This window comes from Taurulus bubalis, assembly GCF_910589615.1.
Source record: "Taurulus bubalis genome assembly, chromosome: 4".
In the NCBI taxonomy this organism is placed as follows: Eukaryota; Metazoa; Chordata; class Actinopteri; order Perciformes; family Cottidae; genus Taurulus; species Taurulus bubalis.
The window spans coordinates 20,143,450-20,162,493 of record NC_136592.1 but is presented as its reverse complement, the minus strand read 5'-3'; the positions used below and the strand labels follow the sequence as shown (position 1 = coordinate 20,162,493).

At 41.2% G+C, this 19,044-nt stretch overlaps 1 protein-coding gene across 1 annotated transcript in view; it reads right to left on the bottom strand.

The window, feature by feature from the left end:
- Positions 1-576: 576 nt before the first annotated feature.
- The window catches only part of LOC306735511 (talin-2), a gene marked incomplete at its 3' end in the record, with an annotated part of 42,624 nt that continues 24,156 nt past the window's right edge, over positions 577-19,044 (bottom strand). The window contains exons 28-56 of the mRNA XM_079216986.1: positions 18,870-18,989; positions 18,396-18,593; positions 18,129-18,268; positions 17,695-17,788; positions 17,492-17,581; positions 17,239-17,361; positions 17,021-17,164; positions 16,199-16,360; positions 15,782-15,922; positions 15,433-15,614; positions 13,771-13,903; positions 13,104-13,205; positions 12,621-12,791; positions 12,302-12,448; positions 10,640-10,741; positions 10,297-10,416; positions 9,844-9,990; positions 8,425-8,591; positions 7,306-7,489; positions 7,020-7,145; positions 5,672-5,788; positions 5,242-5,427; positions 4,852-4,959; positions 4,167-4,272; positions 3,350-3,474; positions 1,831-2,019; positions 1,557-1,739; positions 1,322-1,447; positions 577-705 (exon numbers count right to left, since the gene is read on the bottom strand). Coding sequence (XP_079073112.1) covers positions 577-705; positions 1,322-1,447; positions 1,557-1,739; positions 1,831-2,019; positions 3,350-3,474; positions 4,167-4,272; positions 4,852-4,959; positions 5,242-5,427; positions 5,672-5,788; positions 7,020-7,145; positions 7,306-7,489; positions 8,425-8,591; positions 9,844-9,990; positions 10,297-10,416; positions 10,640-10,741; positions 12,302-12,448; positions 12,621-12,791; positions 13,104-13,205; positions 13,771-13,903; positions 15,433-15,614; positions 15,782-15,922; positions 16,199-16,360; positions 17,021-17,164; positions 17,239-17,361; positions 17,492-17,581; positions 17,695-17,788; positions 18,129-18,268; positions 18,396-18,593; positions 18,870-18,989 — 4,062 coding nt within the window. The remainder of the gene's footprint in view (positions 706-1,321; positions 1,448-1,556; positions 1,740-1,830; positions 2,020-3,349; positions 3,475-4,166; positions 4,273-4,851; positions 4,960-5,241; positions 5,428-5,671; positions 5,789-7,019; positions 7,146-7,305; positions 7,490-8,424; positions 8,592-9,843; positions 9,991-10,296; positions 10,417-10,639; positions 10,742-12,301; positions 12,449-12,620; positions 12,792-13,103; positions 13,206-13,770; positions 13,904-15,432; positions 15,615-15,781; positions 15,923-16,198; positions 16,361-17,020; positions 17,165-17,238; positions 17,362-17,491; positions 17,582-17,694; positions 17,789-18,128; positions 18,269-18,395; positions 18,594-18,869; positions 18,990-19,044) is intronic.

Genomic DNA, 19,044 nt, shown 5'->3' with positions numbered 1-19,044 from the left:
TGAAACAGATATTAAGGTGCCAAATTGGAGCATAATGGCCAACATTCAAACAATATCAGAGCTGAAATCGTTTTGCTCTCCGAGTGACGTTGCAGTTAAACAGCTATATCACATGAATGGCAATACAATCTTTTCTTCATCTCAGAAGTTTATGATTTAGAGCTGCAATTTGTGGAACAAAAAAGAAGAAGAAACTGTAGCTTAAGGGCAAACATGAGAGCATGTGAGCTGTACCGTTTGTCCAGAGCACGTCACATTCTGGTTCAGATCGGATTAATCAAAGTGGTTGTGCTGTACATGAGGACATTAAGCAGTTCTTCGGTTGTTTTTTTTCAGTCAGTTCTCAGAAAGTAGTCAGTTCCATACAGTAGTAATTCAAACTTGAAAGTAGTGGACTTTGAGATCTTTTCATGTGATGTGGATTCACTGCAGACTTGGGCATTACTGGTTCATTAAATCAGTCACAACGTATCTGAAGTCGCTGTGTGCCGTTAAAAAGGACATGACTCATAACACAAACACAGACAAACTCTTCACACGGCTTGTGAGAGCTTTTGCAGCTGTGAGTTTGAATATTTAGTTGTCGTCCTCTCGTAGTTCAGTGGGAAGGAACTTGTACTGCTGCTGCCGGATTTGAGCCAGTTTCCTCCTCGCTTCTTCCAGCTCCCTCTCCTTTCTCAGCATCTCCTCCTGGGCTGCAATGATCTAGACAGACAAAAACACATTTTAACTACTATATAACTCTGCCAAACAGTTTTTGAGCTCGCAGCCTCGATTCCGTCCGTCCGTCTGTCTGATTGAAAGACGGGCATGCTAACCACATATCCACAGAGGGTTGGTGGCTCGCGCCCCGGCCCCGGCTCCACTAGTCCTTGTCGTTGTGTCCTTGAGCAAGACACTTAAGCCCTAATTGCTCCCCGTTGCTGTGTCTGCGGTGTATAGAGCAAACATGCAAGTCGCTTTGGATAAAAGCATCAGCTAAATGAAATTTGTGTGTGCTAAGCTTCAATTCCCACATTTTGAAAGGCACCAATACAGTATTGGCATGAGTACTGGATGAAAGAGCTGGAGCGTATTTAAAAACGTAGTCTACATTTTTAGATGCATTAAATGAATGCTGCCAAATGTCAGCGCACAGTGTGACAGTGAAGCAAAGACAATTTGACAATGTGATAATTACAGTAAATTACAGTAAAAAACAATTAAATAAGTACACAAGTTTAACTAATTAACTATCACATGTGTGTATCACATGTTTCCCACTCAGGTTAGCAGGTGAAACCAACTTTCAAAAACTCCCTCCATTGTTCCGTGTTCTTACCTGTGCTATTCCACCCACAAACTTTGTCTTGACCACCACGTTGGCTTCATCTGCTTTGTCAAACGCTGCCTTCTGAGCGGCCCGCACCAAATTGTCAGAGGCCTTCTTGACTGCATTTCCAGCAATCTATTAAAGAAAGAGATCCGTTGATAACAGCTGACCGCAGCGTAAAAAGACAAACAGGAACACTGAACCTGCTCCATGTTAGGATAACAAATTGTGAGTTGAGCTGCACCTGTAGTCTCCTCATGGCCTCAGAGTCCTGGTCAGCCTTCACCTTACAGGCCACCAGCAGCTGGGCGGTGGAGGCCGCCACCTGCTTGGCTGAAGAGATGAGCTTCTCCTCACTTGCATGGCCTTGCACGGAGGCGTTGGCTGCCTCACACAGGTTGCTGGTCGCTGCTGCTACCATACGTGCCTGGAAAGGAAGAGCAGGCACAGAAAATGTTGTTGGCAAAATTGTGCCTCAGATTATAAACTGCATAAAATGCCCCTTACTACATACTTACAGCAGAGATGAGCCCCTGGGACCACTGTCCGTCGTCCACAGCGTTGGCAGGTATGAGGCCCACTTTGCCCTGAGCCACCAGCTCTCTCTGGGCAGCCGAGGCTGATTTGACCAAAGCGCTGGTGGCTGCAGCGATGGACTTGGCTGCCTCCAGGATCTGCTCCTCAAAGTTCAGCGTCTCGTCTGCTTGCTGAGGGGTAAAGAGACCAATCAGTCGGACAGGATCCGTCAAGAGGCGGAAGTTTGCTACCTTCAGTACCACTGGGATTTTAAGTGAAATACCACGTAAAATCATCGCTGGCTGCTCCCAAATTATTTTCAAGTATACACATTTCTTAACTTTGAGATGAAGAAAGTTACATGTGATTCGGACACACTTGGTGACTAAGAGAAAAATATACAAAGCATCTTGTTTAACTGCTAATAAGGAGCTAAATGCAACCAAAGAAGAAACAAGACTGTGCACAAAGATTATCTGCCAGTGTTACACATCCAATCATACTCTAGTCTGCCTGTTTAAAACACACATTCACACCACAAGTCTGTAGACAGGGCGGGACACTGTAGGAATATGTTTGATATATAGTTGGAACTGAATAACAACCTAATATATCAAACATATCAGACAGAGCCCTGCAGAGAAGGCCTCCGGTGGTGGGAGCAGGCAGGGGAGGAGGGGAGGGATTAACTGGGAGCCAGAGGACATATAGTGGGACAAGCTTTAGCTGCAACTACCACAAGATGGATGATAGGAGGAGGACGGGGAAACATGGCAGAAGGGAATATGGCTGAAGATAAGATATATTGTATGAGCTTTCAGCTCAACAATGTGGGAAGTTTCAGCTGCAGAGATGTAAAGTAGAACTTTGAATGGCACGAATAACTAATAACGAGGAAAACTTGAAGGTCAGTGATAGTTATGGAAAGTTCAAATTAAGGGATTTTAGTGAAGTTCTGATCTTGAATCAAAGTCAAGGAAAGTTTGATATGAATATTTAACAGGAAGGAGATGGCACAAGGCGGAGAGTAACATTCTGTAAATGTAAAAAAAACAAAATCTGTCACTCCCAACATTGAAACTTGGAATACAAACTACAAAAAAACAACATGGATATGTTTACTGACAAGCAGATAACACTGATAAAGATAGAAGGGATCATGCTTCAAAACATTGCTACAAAGAACATTTGTCTAATAAAGACTATATACTTTAGAATGCAAGACTTTTACTCATATTGGAGTATTTTTACATTGTGATATTAATACCTTTACTAAAATATCTCATAACTTCATCTACTACTGCCTCCAATGTACACAGTTATGTTAACCATAGTAATGAAAGCATGTGTTTCATGAGTCATAACCTTTACTGTTATATGATGAACATTTTCCTCTGTGGTTAGAAAAGCATTTAACAATCTTTTTCTACTGCTCTCAGGAATAACTCTATAGTGAAAGTCCGATCTGCTTCACCTCTCCATATAGTGACAACGTCACAGTTGTGTCATGTGGGAACCCACCTTGGGCTTGGCTCGGGGTTTGAGCTGCTCCAGCTTCTTAGCTGCTGCTTCAATAGACGCTGCCGCTCCAAGCAGCTCCGTCTCTGCAATCACTGTTGGATCCTCGGGGTCCACCCACTCTGAACCTGAGACACACAGACACACACACACACACACACACACAATTTAAATTTGAAAACAGGATACAAAAGAAAAAAAGTACTTCAGGAAGCGGTGTGTCAAAAGATCATGCCACACAACAACAACACTGTGATTAAACACACACACACACACACACACACACACACACACAAAAAAGAAAGAGAGCCACACATCACTGTATCCCATGCATAGCTGATGGAGGCCACAAACTGCCATTCGCTGCAATGAAAATGGAGTTATTTATTTAAAATGAGATGGCACATTAAACAAAGCGCGATGGTTGGAGCGGACTCAATGTACTTGAGAAGCCTGAGAGCAGCTGGATTTTTAAAAGGAGATTAAATGAATCAATGTTAGCGCCGAGGAGAGGCGGTGTCGAACAGCTCACAACTGGTGAAATAAGTCACAGTACAAAAAACAATCCTAACTTACCTCCATCTGTGGCAAGAGAAAGAGGACAGGGGTATTACCAAAAGATGGTTTAAAAAGGAATGTTTTGCTGTTATTTGGGAAATTATAAGCGTATAATCTTGTAGATGTAGTAGCCTCCTACTGGGGATTCTAAACATGGCAGATTTTTTTTGGAAGCTTCATTAGTAAAGAAATAAAAGTTATTTGAGTTCATCCCATATAACGCTGTCGAAGGAGTCAGTGTGTGTAGAGTGTGATACCTTACCTTTCATGGCCTCTGCGGTCTGGATGAGCTCTGTGACAGCTCCTGCCACTCGTTTGGAGCAAGCTGCCAACTGTTGCTTCTGATCTCCAGTCGGCTTCTGCAGAACCTACAAACGCACATAAAAACACATATTTAGAAAACACTATTCTGCTTGAAAAGACCAAGAACATTCTTCTGGTTGTGTGCAAAACATGAGGAATGATCTCCACTGGAATAATGAAAGTAATAGCTTATTTTTGCTCTCAAGGGGTACATTTGAACTAAATTAGATTTTATTTTTATTGACCCCTAATACTCCAGGTGACCAAGCACCATTCAAAACCACAACACTATACCAAAGGTTAAATTAATGTTGCAGAATTTCTTGAGAAATTAAATTCATCAGACTGAATAGCTGATATTAAATCAAGAATGTTCAAAGGTGTGTTGGAGCAATCAGATAGAACATCTACAACTAACAGTGTACGGTCAAGTTTTTTCCTATATTTGAAAAAAGAAAAATTTAAACGGAGAATAAAGTGGTGGAAATCAGTCTAATGTATTTCAGCATTAGCCATTATAAGAGCATGCTTTTCTACTTCTAGAACTGCTATTTGCCATCAACAATTATTGTCTTACTCGTGAATGCAAACCACAAACTATCTTTTACTCTCTCTCTTTTGGAGTGACGCAATCTTCAACTTACAAATAGCACTTGATCCAGTAGATCGATGTATCCAGTTGTACACTCTGATCCGAACATCAGTGCCCTGTTCTTCACCTCCTCACTGACCTCTGGATGGTAGGCCGCTTGCTGAAAAACAGAAACGTATACGCTCCAGATTCAACAGGACTGTATGTATGTATGTATGTATGTATGTATGTATGTATGTATATATATATATATATATATGTCTATATATATATATATATATATATATATATATATATATATATATATATATATATATATATATATATATATATATATATATATATATATATATATATATATATATATATAAATAAATAATACGCTTATAATTTCCCAAATAACATAACATGAAGCATTTTTCTAGTAAGGTAAAAAAAGGACCTTGCAGGTGGTGAGCATGTCTGAAATCGCCTTGCGGCTGAGGTTGGCTGTATGGATGACGTCTTCCTGCCGGGCAGAGTTCCCTGCAGCCACTGCTTTAGCGGTTGCCATGGTGATGCCCTTAGTCATGCGAATGAACTCCTCAGGTGTGGTCGTCTTGTTGGGAGCATCCCTGGATTGAAACACCTGGGCACGACAAAGTGGGTGGGTGTCATTTGGGAGGTAGAAAGCTAATTTATTTGGGACGGTGGTAAAAAAAAATATTTCTCATTTTATTTATGTTTGCTGAGACCGCCGCGTCACATTTTCATGGTGATTAGTTGAAGACAAAAGGTAAAATATTATTCCTGAATAAAACATAATTTAGCATCAATCTGTGATACTGCTTTACCAACATCCATCCAGGCACACGCCCTCCACACATCCTCACCGACAATTCCTGTTTGATGCACTCGATTGTGGCCTCCAGCGCTCTGGTGCCCCGCGTGGCCTCGTCCTCTACAGCCTTGACTGTCTTCAGCAGGGACGTCACGTTGGTCACCATCACCTGGCGGACAAACAAGAGAACACAAAAAGGGAAAACTGATCAAATCGTTGTTCGCACATATCAATACCAATGAAGCAAATTATTATTCTGTAATATTGAGGCTAACAATGAGAGAATATGAACAATTCAAACAAAAAGACAGAGACAAGACACTCTACATAAAAAGTAATGTTTTACACTGCAACACAATAGTACAACTTACACTATACATTCACTCACAAGGGCTCCCCGTAAAATGTATTGTATGTTATTAAGCAAATTTTGCCTTTTATTGTGCAATTGACAGAACCACCTACAGTTAGTTAGTTTGACAGAACCACCTACAGTTGCATGTTATTATTATCTGCTAATGACACACTGAGCTGCCACAGACTGAACATTTCAATCTTTACAGCTCGAGGTGATAATGAGCACACTGACCCTTTGAACTACACTGCATGTAGGGAATATTGTGTAAATATTCTAGCCGTAGTAGAAGTAGGCTTGTATAGGACCAGCATGCAACGGGGTGGGCCTGTGTTTTTATTTACCAGGGCAGGAGAGACAACATTGGGCATGATTTCTTTGCTCTTTTGTTTTTTCATCAGAAAAATATACCACATACCCATGTGGCCCTTTGATTTAGATTTTTCTGCCAAATGGCCACAACACCGGATAGGTGTTGAAGCAAAGGATTCAAAATATCTAACTTTGATACAAATATCCCAGTTTCCTTTTATCAGAGCATGAATTTCCTGGCCATTTACATTATTGGGACATAACTCATGTAAACAGGTTTCATAATAACAGGAGAGGTGCTGTAGCTGATGAACGACCCTGCCTGAGGAAGAGGAGGATGCCAGCCATGCATACATACTATAGTTGTTCCGATACCAAAACCAGTATCGGAAATGTCTCTGATTCAGCCAAAAATGCTGGATCGGGTATTGGCGAGTATGCAAATCAATGCACCAATCCAAACCTTTTTTGTTTTTAACGCACTGGCCAATACGGAAGTTCAGGGAATTGGAATGAGTATCAGGAAGGACAAAATGGCATTGGAACATTTCTGAGTGTCCATCTATTGTTCAATAAATCATCATTGGAAAAAAAGGTTTTTAAAATGCTTATTCCAGAAATCTAAATCTGAAGAGAACACAGTCACCATATTTAACTGTATTTAAAGCCCACTGGAGGCCTTTGAATTAGATGACAGCTTTAGGACCTGCAGACTCCCTGATCCACCCCTCACCTTGGCAGCGCTCTTCAGTTGGTACATAGATGGATCATCTGCTGCCTTGCCAGCGGCACACTTGGTGGCACTAATGAGCTCAGCCAACGCCTTAGCCACATCTTTTACAGCATTTATGAGAACCACCTGGAAAAAGGACACACAGATAGGCACCAATTTATTACAACTCAGCCTGGGAAAGAGATGAAACTCTGAAAGGTTACAGCGATGAACAGCTCATTCTTCAACATCTTTAATAAAAGTGAATAAAGGGAAAACTGTGGGAAGAAAAACAAGCGTGACTAACCTGTGTCTCAGGGTCATCAGCGCCAATACTAGCAGCTCCCAATTTGACCACATCTGTGAGCTGGGTAATTGTTTTGGCAGAAGACTGGGCGGCCTGAGCCAACCTGTCCTGCCCTGAAGCCGCCCCGGAAACCAGCATCTTCGTGTCCTCCACCAGCGCTTTGGCAGTCTTCAAAATGTTTTCCCTGAGAGAAGATTAGGAGGCAGAAATTAATGGAGACAAAAGCCATCTTTCAATTCACATCATCTTTAAATCGCTTTAAACCCTGATCGGAGAACTACAAATGTAAATATGTGTGACAGTCGTCAAAATGATGCTCGCTGGCTCACTTCTCTTTTCATATCAAAGACATTTGTCAATCAAAAAATAGGTAAGATCATGCCACAAGTCAAGTCTGTTATTTCTCTGAAATTGACAAGAGAAATTTTAAGAAGCTGCTGCAAAGTTTCTTCTTGAGTTTTAAGCGCGCTGCGTGACATAACTTGAGATAGAAAAGTGATTCCATTCCCTTTTATCCTGCCCAGGCAGGGCTTCTCTACATTTTTGCTTTCATGACTCTTTAGTGAGGTACAGTATCATTTCAATAACAATTATCTCAAAGAATCTAGGTTAATACGTTTTGGCCATAGCGCCATGTAATGTGCCAAGTCCCGTCTTGGATCATTAGATATGCATCTTTTTTAAGGAAAATTTATACAGAAATAACTAGGCCGACTAAGTTTATCAACTGTCAGACAATACATTATGAACCCTTTAACAAAGCATTCGCACAACAATATGGGATTCATAGAATACAACAAAAAAAAAAAGTTTTTTTTTTTCCTTTAGCACAATGGGAATTCTGTCTCGAAGTGGAGTCTTTAGTCGAAGAGCAAGAAGAGTAAGAGATGTGACGCTTTCTTCATCTTTCAAACCCTGAGGGTAATTTGTACTTTCTAACTTCAGATACTCCCTGCCTCCCTGTTCACCAGCTAACATGCCATGCTATCCGTTTCAGATAAAAGATAGCCAGAGGGAAACTCTTCATCTCCAGTCACATCTTGCACTTGTAGACTTAACTGATGTCTTACACAATTGTACTTGTTTACAGACACAATCTGGGACATTTCCAGCTTTAACCTGTGATCAGCGAAGGACTCGTCATCCTCTGCATTGAGTGTGCCGGCAGAGGCAAACATGATGGTGGTGTCCAGATCAGCAATGATGCCAGAGACCGCGCTGCCTGCTGTGATGCAGGCCTGAGTGCCCTTGTTGCCTGCCTGGAGGGCCGAGAGCACCAAAGACACCTGAGGACACACGCAGACATCACACCTTAGTCATACAGGTGTGCAGATATCTTGACCTAAGGCAGAGAGTACATTTTAAATACCGTAGCTGTTTGAAAAGCAGCTGGATTTGTATATTTTATCTATCCATCACAACCATTTATAAAAAATGTGTTTCTACTACAATCGATTACTACTGTGAAGTAATAATACTATGTTTTGGTCAGTTGCAGTGGAGTCCAACACAGACTGATCAACGCAGAGAAGAAAATAGCAACACACTGCTATAGGTTCTGACGACCGCTTCTAAGTTGCATTGTTTTGGTATATACATCTACAGGGACCGGGACTAATAATACATTCAACTGAGAAGCCCAAAACACAAGTCGCAAGAGGATTTAAAAATGTGCTGCAACAGCAAAACACCATGTTGGCACATCACTCACTCGGTGAAAAGAGTATGTGTCAAACTGGTTTTGAATCCATTTGTTTTCCTCACAGATGCCTGAGTGGCAGTAGAAATTGATTAACTGATGTTTCTGGATACTTGCGAGTTAAAAAAAAGAAATGACTTGGCACATGAATTCTCACAAAAGAAATGATGGGTGAGGAAAAGAATAGGAGATCAAAACAGAAAGAGCAGGTTACAAAAGGCATTGCTTTCTTTTATTTTCTTGTTGTGAAGACGTTAAACAAAAGAATAAACTCTTGCTTTATTCAGATGCCTGCTATTTTACTATATAAATAAAACAAAATGATGATTCCCTAGTACTAATACCTCAAGGTATAAGTGTGCTTTCACAGGCAACATCAGTACAATGTTACTGGACTGCTTGGATATGATTGGTTCAATACTTAAGCAAATACAGTATGCAGAGTAATGTATTTTTTTCAAGGACTATGCATTAAAAACAGTCATCCTTTGAAGCTAAATCATGCCATTTGCATCTTCCAAAAAGTATTAATTCAAGAGGCATATAATGCAATTTAATTATAGCACCAAGCCTTTTACATTGTTGATACCATGAGAACAGAATCACAAATCAGTGCAGTTAGTTTGTTGTGGTTTATACAAGACCGAGCAGGAAAACTTCCAGCCCTGAACGATTTTGTATTCACATAATTAAGAACAGATAAAAGATAGAAAAGTGATATAAGCAATTCATGTAAGGAGCAACTTGGAAAAATAAATACATTAGACGTTACATTACATAAATTTCTTAAAAATAAAAAACAAAATTCAAACCCGGATCTTTTAATGACAGGGTAATACCTTCTCTGTGACTGCACGGGCACATTCAATGAGCTCTCGTTTGGTGAAGCCGTCTGAGGGAGTGATCTGCAGAGCTCCAGCCTTCTGGACAAGGAAGATGCAGCCGTGCCCGAGCTCCTGCACTCGATTCTTGATCTGGAAACCAATCTGGTAACGGAGAACACAGTAAAATACAAATTTACTGAGCAATCAACCTTATGCAAACACAAATTTGGATTTCTGTTTGTTTTTTTTAAGAGATAATTTTGATAAATAATAAAATCTTTACTGCGAATGTATATACACAACATCAGCTCAACCATGTTATATTTCCTCAATGCTAATTGTTCACCTACCATTTTCTATACATATGCAGCTACAAGTGTTAAAAATAAAAACATGCCAAACTGACGTAGCAGAGCTGTATAACAGGGTGGACAATGAGTCTTTGGGTGACACCCAGGCCATCCTCACCTCCTCTGGCTCAGCTGTGTGAGCAGCCAGTCGTCCCTGAACGGCCAGCTGGCTGTAGTCCACGGTCACCTGAGAGGCCAGGCCTCCTAGCTCGTCTGGACATGTCACCGATTTGGTCATCTGAGGGATTAACGACACTCACGGTCAGTCAAAACTGGAACACACACACATTTACTCCACTGCTCTAAACTGTACATGAAGGGCCTGTCTGTACAAAAAAAACTGTATTTTTGATATATGACAATTCTGAAAACATTTCATATTAAGAGTTTTCTCATCTAAATCAACAATAATTAATTTCCATAACAACGTAACATTGTAAACAACAATCTTGAAGGCTTACCATTTCCTGAGCGGTGACAGCAATAGCCTTAGAGTGTTTCACCATATTGGTCTGGTAATCTACAAATGAGCCGTCAGGTTCAGGAGGTGTACCTTCATCCAGCTAAGGAAAGACACAAAGACACAAAAGAGACACACAAAACGCACAAGGACACACACAGACAGTTAAAACGGTACAGCAATTTTCATTTTAGGCATGATTGGTTTGTCCTTCAAAGATACAAACATATTTAAACATGAAAACAATCAATCAGTCAGCTCTTAAAATGGCAGTGACATGTTAAATTTAACCTACCCTTCAATTATAATAATTATATTGGTGCACAGGCATCAGTTAATCTGCAAACCAGCATTAATGCAATTTTACTTTCAAATAAAAACTGAATGAATGATAAACACTCATTTTACATTATCCACCAAATCCACTCTGTAATTACGCCTTTAAAATAGCATCAACAAAACATTTGCTCACCAGCATTCACACAGTATGTTTCTGGCATTTCTGTTAAATAAGACGGAGCTCAGAGTCGTCGCAAAACTGAGGAGACGAGAGAGATGACGGCATGAGAGGGGAGCACGCTGGTGCCGAAAATTAAATCTACAATATTGCAAGTACATGATGTTCGCTTAACCCAGCGAGTGAGATACCACTTTTGAATCTGCAGTCTTGACTAAAAGTTTATCAGAAAAGCTTTTAAAATCACCTCTGCAGAGTGACCTTTACACTGATGAATTATCTAAAAAGGATTATCTCCTTTTAATCAACTACTGATATGTACATGCTGAGTGACACAAGGACAAAACAAACACACACTTTCACCATGCAGATCCAAAATTAACCACTTTCATTAATTATTAATGACGTCCCACACAAAGGTAATGCAGAGAGTCACACCTGAGGTGCTTTTCCACCCCTGCGATAACTCTCACTCAGAGAGGCGATGAGGGATGTAATTAGTTGATGCTATTCTGTCTGCACTGAGATATAGGCTTTTTCTTGCTTCACACCTTATGTGTTTGCCAACAGTTTGACTGTTAATTGGAAAGATGATCCAAAGACCTCACACTGTCTGAGAGTGACTGCGTTGGCAATCAATTTCCCTCTGCTTCGATGGCTTGTGACAAAGAAGCAGACACCGAGACACTGAAGTTGTAATTAAGACGTTACACAGAGTAACAGGACATTACAAGCAAAAGAAGAACAAACAAGATAATCCTAAATAGAAAATGATGGTTGCTTTCCTGCACGTTTCCCTGTACTCGCTACCAACTTCTTACAGATTTACTGTTTTTCTGGTTCACTAAAACAGCCTTTTGGCTCTTTCCATTAGGAATAACATATTAAAACAACATTTTTTTCACGATGCAATTTTCAACTCATTCTGATTGTTCTTCAACAGTGATTTAATTTGTAATCACAGGCAACCACAACTTTATTGCAATATTTGGTGCAGCAAGAAGTTGAAAAGAAAAACGAGAAAAGAATATTGAGCTTTTCTGCTTAGTCCTATGACATCTGTAGCTCGTCTTGAATCTTAATAAAATACCAGTTTGAATTGATTTGACCAATCACAATCTTGGTATCCAGGGAAAATAAATAGCTAACTGTGTGTTCCCTGACCCCAAACATCCTGTGAGACACACCGCTCCAAGCAGCACTCACCTTGGCCATGGCCTCTGCGATCGACTCCACCATTCCTCCCACCATGCCCACTTCACTGGCAGCTTCATTCAGTGTCACCATGATATCTTCAACAGCCTCCTTCATGAGCTGGGCTGCCTCTGCTATGGCATCATGGGTATGTGATGCCTGTGAAGCAGGACACAAGGACATTTGGATTATGAACCAAAACTCCAAGGTAAACTCCTTGTATGAGAAAACCATCTTGGCAATAGACCTGATACTGATTGAGTAAGAATGTCCAGATAATCCTTCCAGGGGTGAAGCAGCAACATATTAGAATGAGCAGCGATAGTTATACCTTTCGGTTTCCTCCACCCTCCTTGGCAGCGTAGAGCATCTGCAGGGCAGACTCAGACAGGGTCTTAGTTTGGTCCAGGAAAGTCATCTGTAGCTGGTGATCCCTTAGCTTCGATGTCACACCCACAGAGGCCAAGATCAGCGGTTCAAAGTAACGGGCCAACTGGGTCACCTGAGGTAAAGGGTGCAAGTTTTTAATGAGGTCTGGAGAACTTCTCAATTGAAGCATTTTCAAAAAGAGGAGTTACAGTAAGTCAACGAACTGCATCAATGATCATCGAAAGAAAGTATTTAGCCTATGAACAAATGTATGTGTATATATATATATATTTTAATAGAGATACTGCTGTGATAATGATCAATACTAATTTTGTCCAGACAACCCACTTCTAACTACTGTAGTACTGCTACCCACTCCAATATTAATGTGTTGCTCCACAGCTCCACTATTTAAGTAAAGTAATTAACCCCCTGCCCTATATACCTTATGTCCTAGTTGGGAAGCTTCGCCTCTAGCAGCGGTGGAAACGGGGTCAATTAAGTAGCCAATTTCCTGCACAGTGGACGTCAGTTGCTCTTGTAGCGCCTGAAGAGAGGAAATCAAAATAAATTAGTTTTTGTCTTGCTTTTTATATGAAACAGAGTTACATTCAAATTATTCAACTGCTAAAAAGCAGTAGGCATATAATTAAACATGGAAACATTTGCCTGCAGTTACTCTAGCTTCTAATGCAAAACTGGTTTGTTACCAGTTTTGCATTTAAATAAATCAATCCCAGGTTGAGGGGTAAATAGATCCAGTGGTATCCAGACAGTACTGCAGGTCTGCTACTAGAGGACCAATAAAAATAAAGTATTTAAATGACATTAAATCCCTGATTTCTGTCTAATGAGCCCACTGTGACCTAGAATGGACAGAAACCTAATTAAAACAACCAATATTAGATCAAAAAAAATTAAAAAAGAGACACAAAAAGCAAGTCGAGGACTAGAAAAAGAATCAATCTGACCATAAAACTGCCAGAGGCAAAGCAAGATAAATATAGATAACCAACCAGACAAGGACAAACAAATAGAGACAAATGCAAACAGAGAAAGATAAAGGTAGTTGTCTGAGGAAAATATCAAGTTATTTTCTGATGGTTGCTTACCTCCAGCGAGATGTCGTCCCTACTGGCTAAGTTCTGGCTGACTGCTGCCAGAGAGGCCTGCTCAATGTGCCGGATACATTTGTTAATGTTATCAATTGACGAGTCACACTCCCGCTGGCCTGGAGCCTTGTCCCTGAGAATAAAATGGGAACAGGAGAAGAAGAGAAACAGAAAGCAATAAAATGGTTGGAAAAAGAAAAGAGAAAATTATACATGTTGGCAGACAGTGTGAAAGTTGTGTAAATCTTTGCACTTCTTTTCTCTCCTCCTAACACTTCCACATCCAGGATGTCTATTTAATATCTTCTCTACTGGCTCCCTCATCTCATTGCTTCTCAGATCACACAGCTGAAATGTGGCCTGGAGGGTCTCGTCACTTCACAGGGAGATGAAGCTAGGCAGCCAAATTAGCTTTGAAGCCTCTCAGCGGTCTGGGGCACCGGCCACATCGGCAGAATAAGTTTAGTTTAACATCCATCTCCATGCATGGCGGCAAACTGACAGTCTCATTAGGTCAGGTTTTCCTTGAGGTTTTCCTAACAAAGACATGAAGTTGGTTTTGCAGGATGGAGTCCATTCCTATTTGTGTACTTTGGCAATGCAATGTATAACTAAATGCTATTAAAAGGCCCGAGCCGAACTCCCAGTACTTCATTTGCAGTATAAAAATTAAGACTGCGATGAGGGCATCGGAATTCAAGATGTTAATCTGGCCGTGTGCAAAAGCTAAAAGGTGTAGATACCAAGCAGATAACTTAAAATTGGGTGGGAATTAGTTCCTCATGGGCAGCTGTAGCTCATGGGGATGAGTGGTCTTCCTGCAACCGCAGGGTGGCCGGTTCGATCCCCAGTCTCCCCCCCCCCATAGTTCACATGTCGAAGTGTCTCTAAACAAGCCACTTAACCCTAAATTGCTCCCCGGGTGCTTCACTAGGGCCTGCCCACTGCTCCTTAAAATACTAAGGATTGGTCAAATGCAAATAATACATTTCATGTATGTATGTAAAAGTATGTACTATGACAAACAAAGTTTCTTCTTCAGTTTTGTTCTAAACAAGGTCAGGTAGAAAATGTGTGAAAGTGGAGATACAAAAAATGTAAGCTGTGGAGGTATAACAACCATTTGTCATGCCATGTTGCAGTATTTGGGCATACTTTGTCAAGGACGCTGCTTTAGTCTCAGTGCAATGGATGAAAAGTTGAATGAATCAAAACTTAATTATACATTTTACCTCCCATAATCCCCTTTTGTGTATCCTGAAATAACTACATCACTGCAGGGTAAAATAGTACAGTTGTGTAAAGATAGGGTAAAAGATAAACTTCCTGTAATTTTGGCTGGTTGCTCGGCAAGACTCAAGGAAGTGACTGCTCTCGGCCCGAGACATCGTTCATCACATAACTACCCATAAAAACCACAATACAAGTTTAAAAAAATTTGTTAATTTGGTACAAACCAAGCAAACAAGATGTAGCGTTTAGTGGTGCTGGTGGGAAGATTTTTGTGCGAAGCTAAGTTAACCGGTTTCTGGCAGTGGTGATATAAGTGGTAGCGATTATATCATTCTATGCTTTTATACTTTTACCTTTAGATACTGTATTTTGTCACCCATCCACATTTTTTGGCGTACCATTTGTTACATCAGAATACTGCTGACTAACCGGATGGCTGTGATGAGACTCTTGATGGAGTCGGACACGGTGCGAGAGTGACCAGCCAGAACAGACCAGGTGGGCGGGTCTTTGGGGTTGATAACCAATAAGCGTGCAGTCTTGAGCAGGTAGGTGGAGCTGTCCAGCATGGAGTGGGCTGATTGGTGGATGGGCTCCTGCGCTGCAAAGCCCTACAAAAAAACAAAGCAAACTTCAGGGAAAATGTAGAAATGTATGCATTTATTATAATATCCATTTTTTTCCAGTATATGTCTACATATGTTATAAAACTATTATTATAATAATACATGTAATAGCTGTTCATGAATACTAAAAACACATGTTCATGTGGGCGTACCTCGCTACTGATTTGAGCTGGGACGCTGGCAAACTCTGGGTTGGAAGCAAATGTTGTCAGATTTTCAACAGCCTCGATTAGCGGAGCCGTGGAGACGCGACACTTGTTCCTGTTCTCATCTGAGAAATCACCATCTAAAGCCTAGGCAGGGAGAAAGGTGCATGAAACAAATATGACAAGTTGTCAAACCAAAAAGGCAAGAATTGAAGTAGTCATTGACAGACATTTGATAAAAATGATTTGCGAGAACAAATAAGAATCCCAAATGTTTCCGAATCCACTCGGGGGATTCACTAACATCCTCCCACAATCAATCACAAAATATATTACTGTCAAAACTAAATCCATATCTTGACTGTGGAAAGCCAATTAGGGGAGTGAGACACCCTTTTGACAAGACTGGAAAATAAATTCTACCTTGATAGTTTTGACTAAGTTGGCAGTGTTGTTGGCCACCTCCTTGGCAGACTGGACAAAGTGCCTCTTGGCAACTGGGTTGGTCGTCTTGGAGGAGGCCAGACGGCAGGCGTTGCACAAAGCCGAGGTGTGCTTAGCGACAATGGTGGCTGCGGAGAGCACCTGCCACAAAATAAACAACAAGATGTTAAATTAGCTGAACTAGCATGGAGCTCCCCAAAAAATCTGGGAAAGACTGCCGAGCTGGAAAGTGTCTTATGTAAGAATGCTTTGGGGGGCATATAATTAGGTAAAAAGCTGTTGGTCTTCAACAAAGAATGCTGTTAAAGAAAATAAAAAGGTGATGATGAAGTAAATATTGGACTTTCAGACCTGCAGTGGCCAAACAGTTGGACACTTCTGTAACGGGTATTTGAATAAAAGGGCTATAAAAAGATGGCTGTGTCAGCTTCAATAGCTCTGTTCTGCCGGTCGTGGGGTTAAGTAAGAAATAACAATGACTTTTTGAACTATTCCATTTAGCATAAGAAGTGCAACATGAAGTGCAACATGTCCAAAGATGAGTCGATGTCAGAATGTGTTGTTTTGTACAACATCAACAAGACATCTGCATGTACTCTGAGCAATAAAACAATCATCACAGCCACACAAATTTTAGTTATAAAGTTTAACACTGACCCGATAATAATCATACTGTGACATCTCTGCAGAAAAGCAAAGACACCCATCTGATCACATTGCCAACACCTACTCCTGTTATAATGTAGATCAAATGGACTTTTGGATGATTGTTATAAAGAGAACATTGTTAAGTGCATGTACCTGTGAGGGACTACTGCCTGGGTCTACAAGATTCTGACACGCCATCTGGATTGCCTGGTTGGCTTTGGCAAACTGGATGGGGTCAACCAACCCCTGGTGCCCTGCCTGACTGTTGGGATCAGATATACCCACCAGGTAGGAGGCCTGTGAAGAAGAAAAAAGCTCCCATCAGCAGCATGTACCAGCATTGCCAACAAAAATGACATTTGATTCTGTACCTGTCCCGCAGCTTCAGTGAGGCCACACAGGGCTTTTGAGGCTGATCCTACACAGTCTCCAAATGCCGGCACATCTCCAGTCTTGCAGTTCTGAGAAATACCGGCCATAGACTCTCCCAGGACCTGGACAGAACAAAGGAGCAGGACAGCAGACCAAAGAGAGAAGAAAGGGAGGAATGCTTAGGATGCTAAGCTCTGTGTGTGCAGATTGCTTCGGTGTTTGATCACTTGGCTGTTTGATTTGTAGGCCTACCTTGGAGTTCTCCATTACGCTCTCGATGCAGTCGAAGTAGGAGAGGTCACTGACCGGCTCGCTGGGATTGTCCAGCATTCCCCTGACAGCCTGGGAGATTAATGCCACATGAGACAATACGTAAACTAAGCTGACTATCAGTCCTCTGTTGATATTATTGTTGATTATCCCGTTTGATCTTAAGGTTGAAAAGTTCTGTTTACCTCCAACTCTCTCAGGGCGTTGTCACACTCATTCTGGCCAGGAGCCTGCTGTGTGCAGAGCGTGATCAGCTGGTTAATGCTGTCAGTCACTGCTCTGAAACAAATGGACAAGCACACAACAGTTTAAAAAAAACTAATCAACCATAGCCATTGAAGATGTATAGCAGAAAGTATTTGTGAGTGTGCAGGCTTTGACATCTGTGAGCACATCTACTGGAGGTTTTTGTGCGTTAATAACGAAGCCTTTGATTGTATCTTTGTGGTTTTGTGTGTAAGCTTAAATATTTAAAATGATTATTATTCCCTATACAATAGGGAACTTTCCAATCATGCAGCATCTTAACAATTTCAGCAGGGAAACCTCGCACACACAAAATATTAGATAAAAGCATAAAAAAACTATTTGAAGGTGTGTATGTTGCTAGTTGTCGTACCTTGCAGCAGCAGCTAGCAAGTTTTTGGCATTTGCAGCTGCAGGGTCAACAGACAGACTTTTAGCTGCCAGCAGCAACTTGCTAGAAGCCATGGAGATGTTCTTCAGGTTACCAATCACCTGCACCTGGTCGTCCTTTTTCTAAAATAACAGATACAATCATCAAATTGAACTGAATTGATTGCATTTAAAAAGTGAACATGCTGTCTTAACTAAATGAAAAAAGGCTGGTAGAGCCATTTGTAAAAACACTAACAGCAAGACAGACCTGAGTGTGCCCGGCCATTTCTATACCAGCATCCAGGAACTCATCAAAGTCTTCACTGAACTTCCCAGAGGCCACTGCCAGCTTGCTGCTGGAGCCTCTGGAGGCATGGACCACCTCGCCTGCCGACTGGTTCAGCTCTGCTGCCGTTTGGTTCAGCCCACTCTGGGCCTCCTGAAATGACTTGGAAGCCAGAGGGATCTGAACGGAGGATGCAGAAAAGGAGTTCACGATGAAAGAAAAATAAAAAGCAGTGAAATAACATTTGCATAATACGAGTGACTGCAACCACAATTCCCCTTTATTGTGAACTGTGGAAAAGCACTCAGTGATTTAAGATAAAACTGGAGTCAATTTCACTTTTAATGCGTCATTAATCTTGATACACTCCTCAAGGGTCTTTTTTCTGTGCGGCACTCAAAGACACACCAGATGATTCTGCTGGCAGAGGTCTGGTGAGTCACAGAGGTAACTCACAGTTTCAATCAGCAGCTTCTTGCTGGCTTCCCCGATGCACTTGAGAGCCATGTCCACATCCTTCTGTCCAGGCAGACAGTTGACGCAGTTATTCAGGGAATGAGACACAGCTTTGGCCACCTGGAACACACAGCAGGATCACAGTAGACTGGGTTAGAGGGTGTTATACACAGCA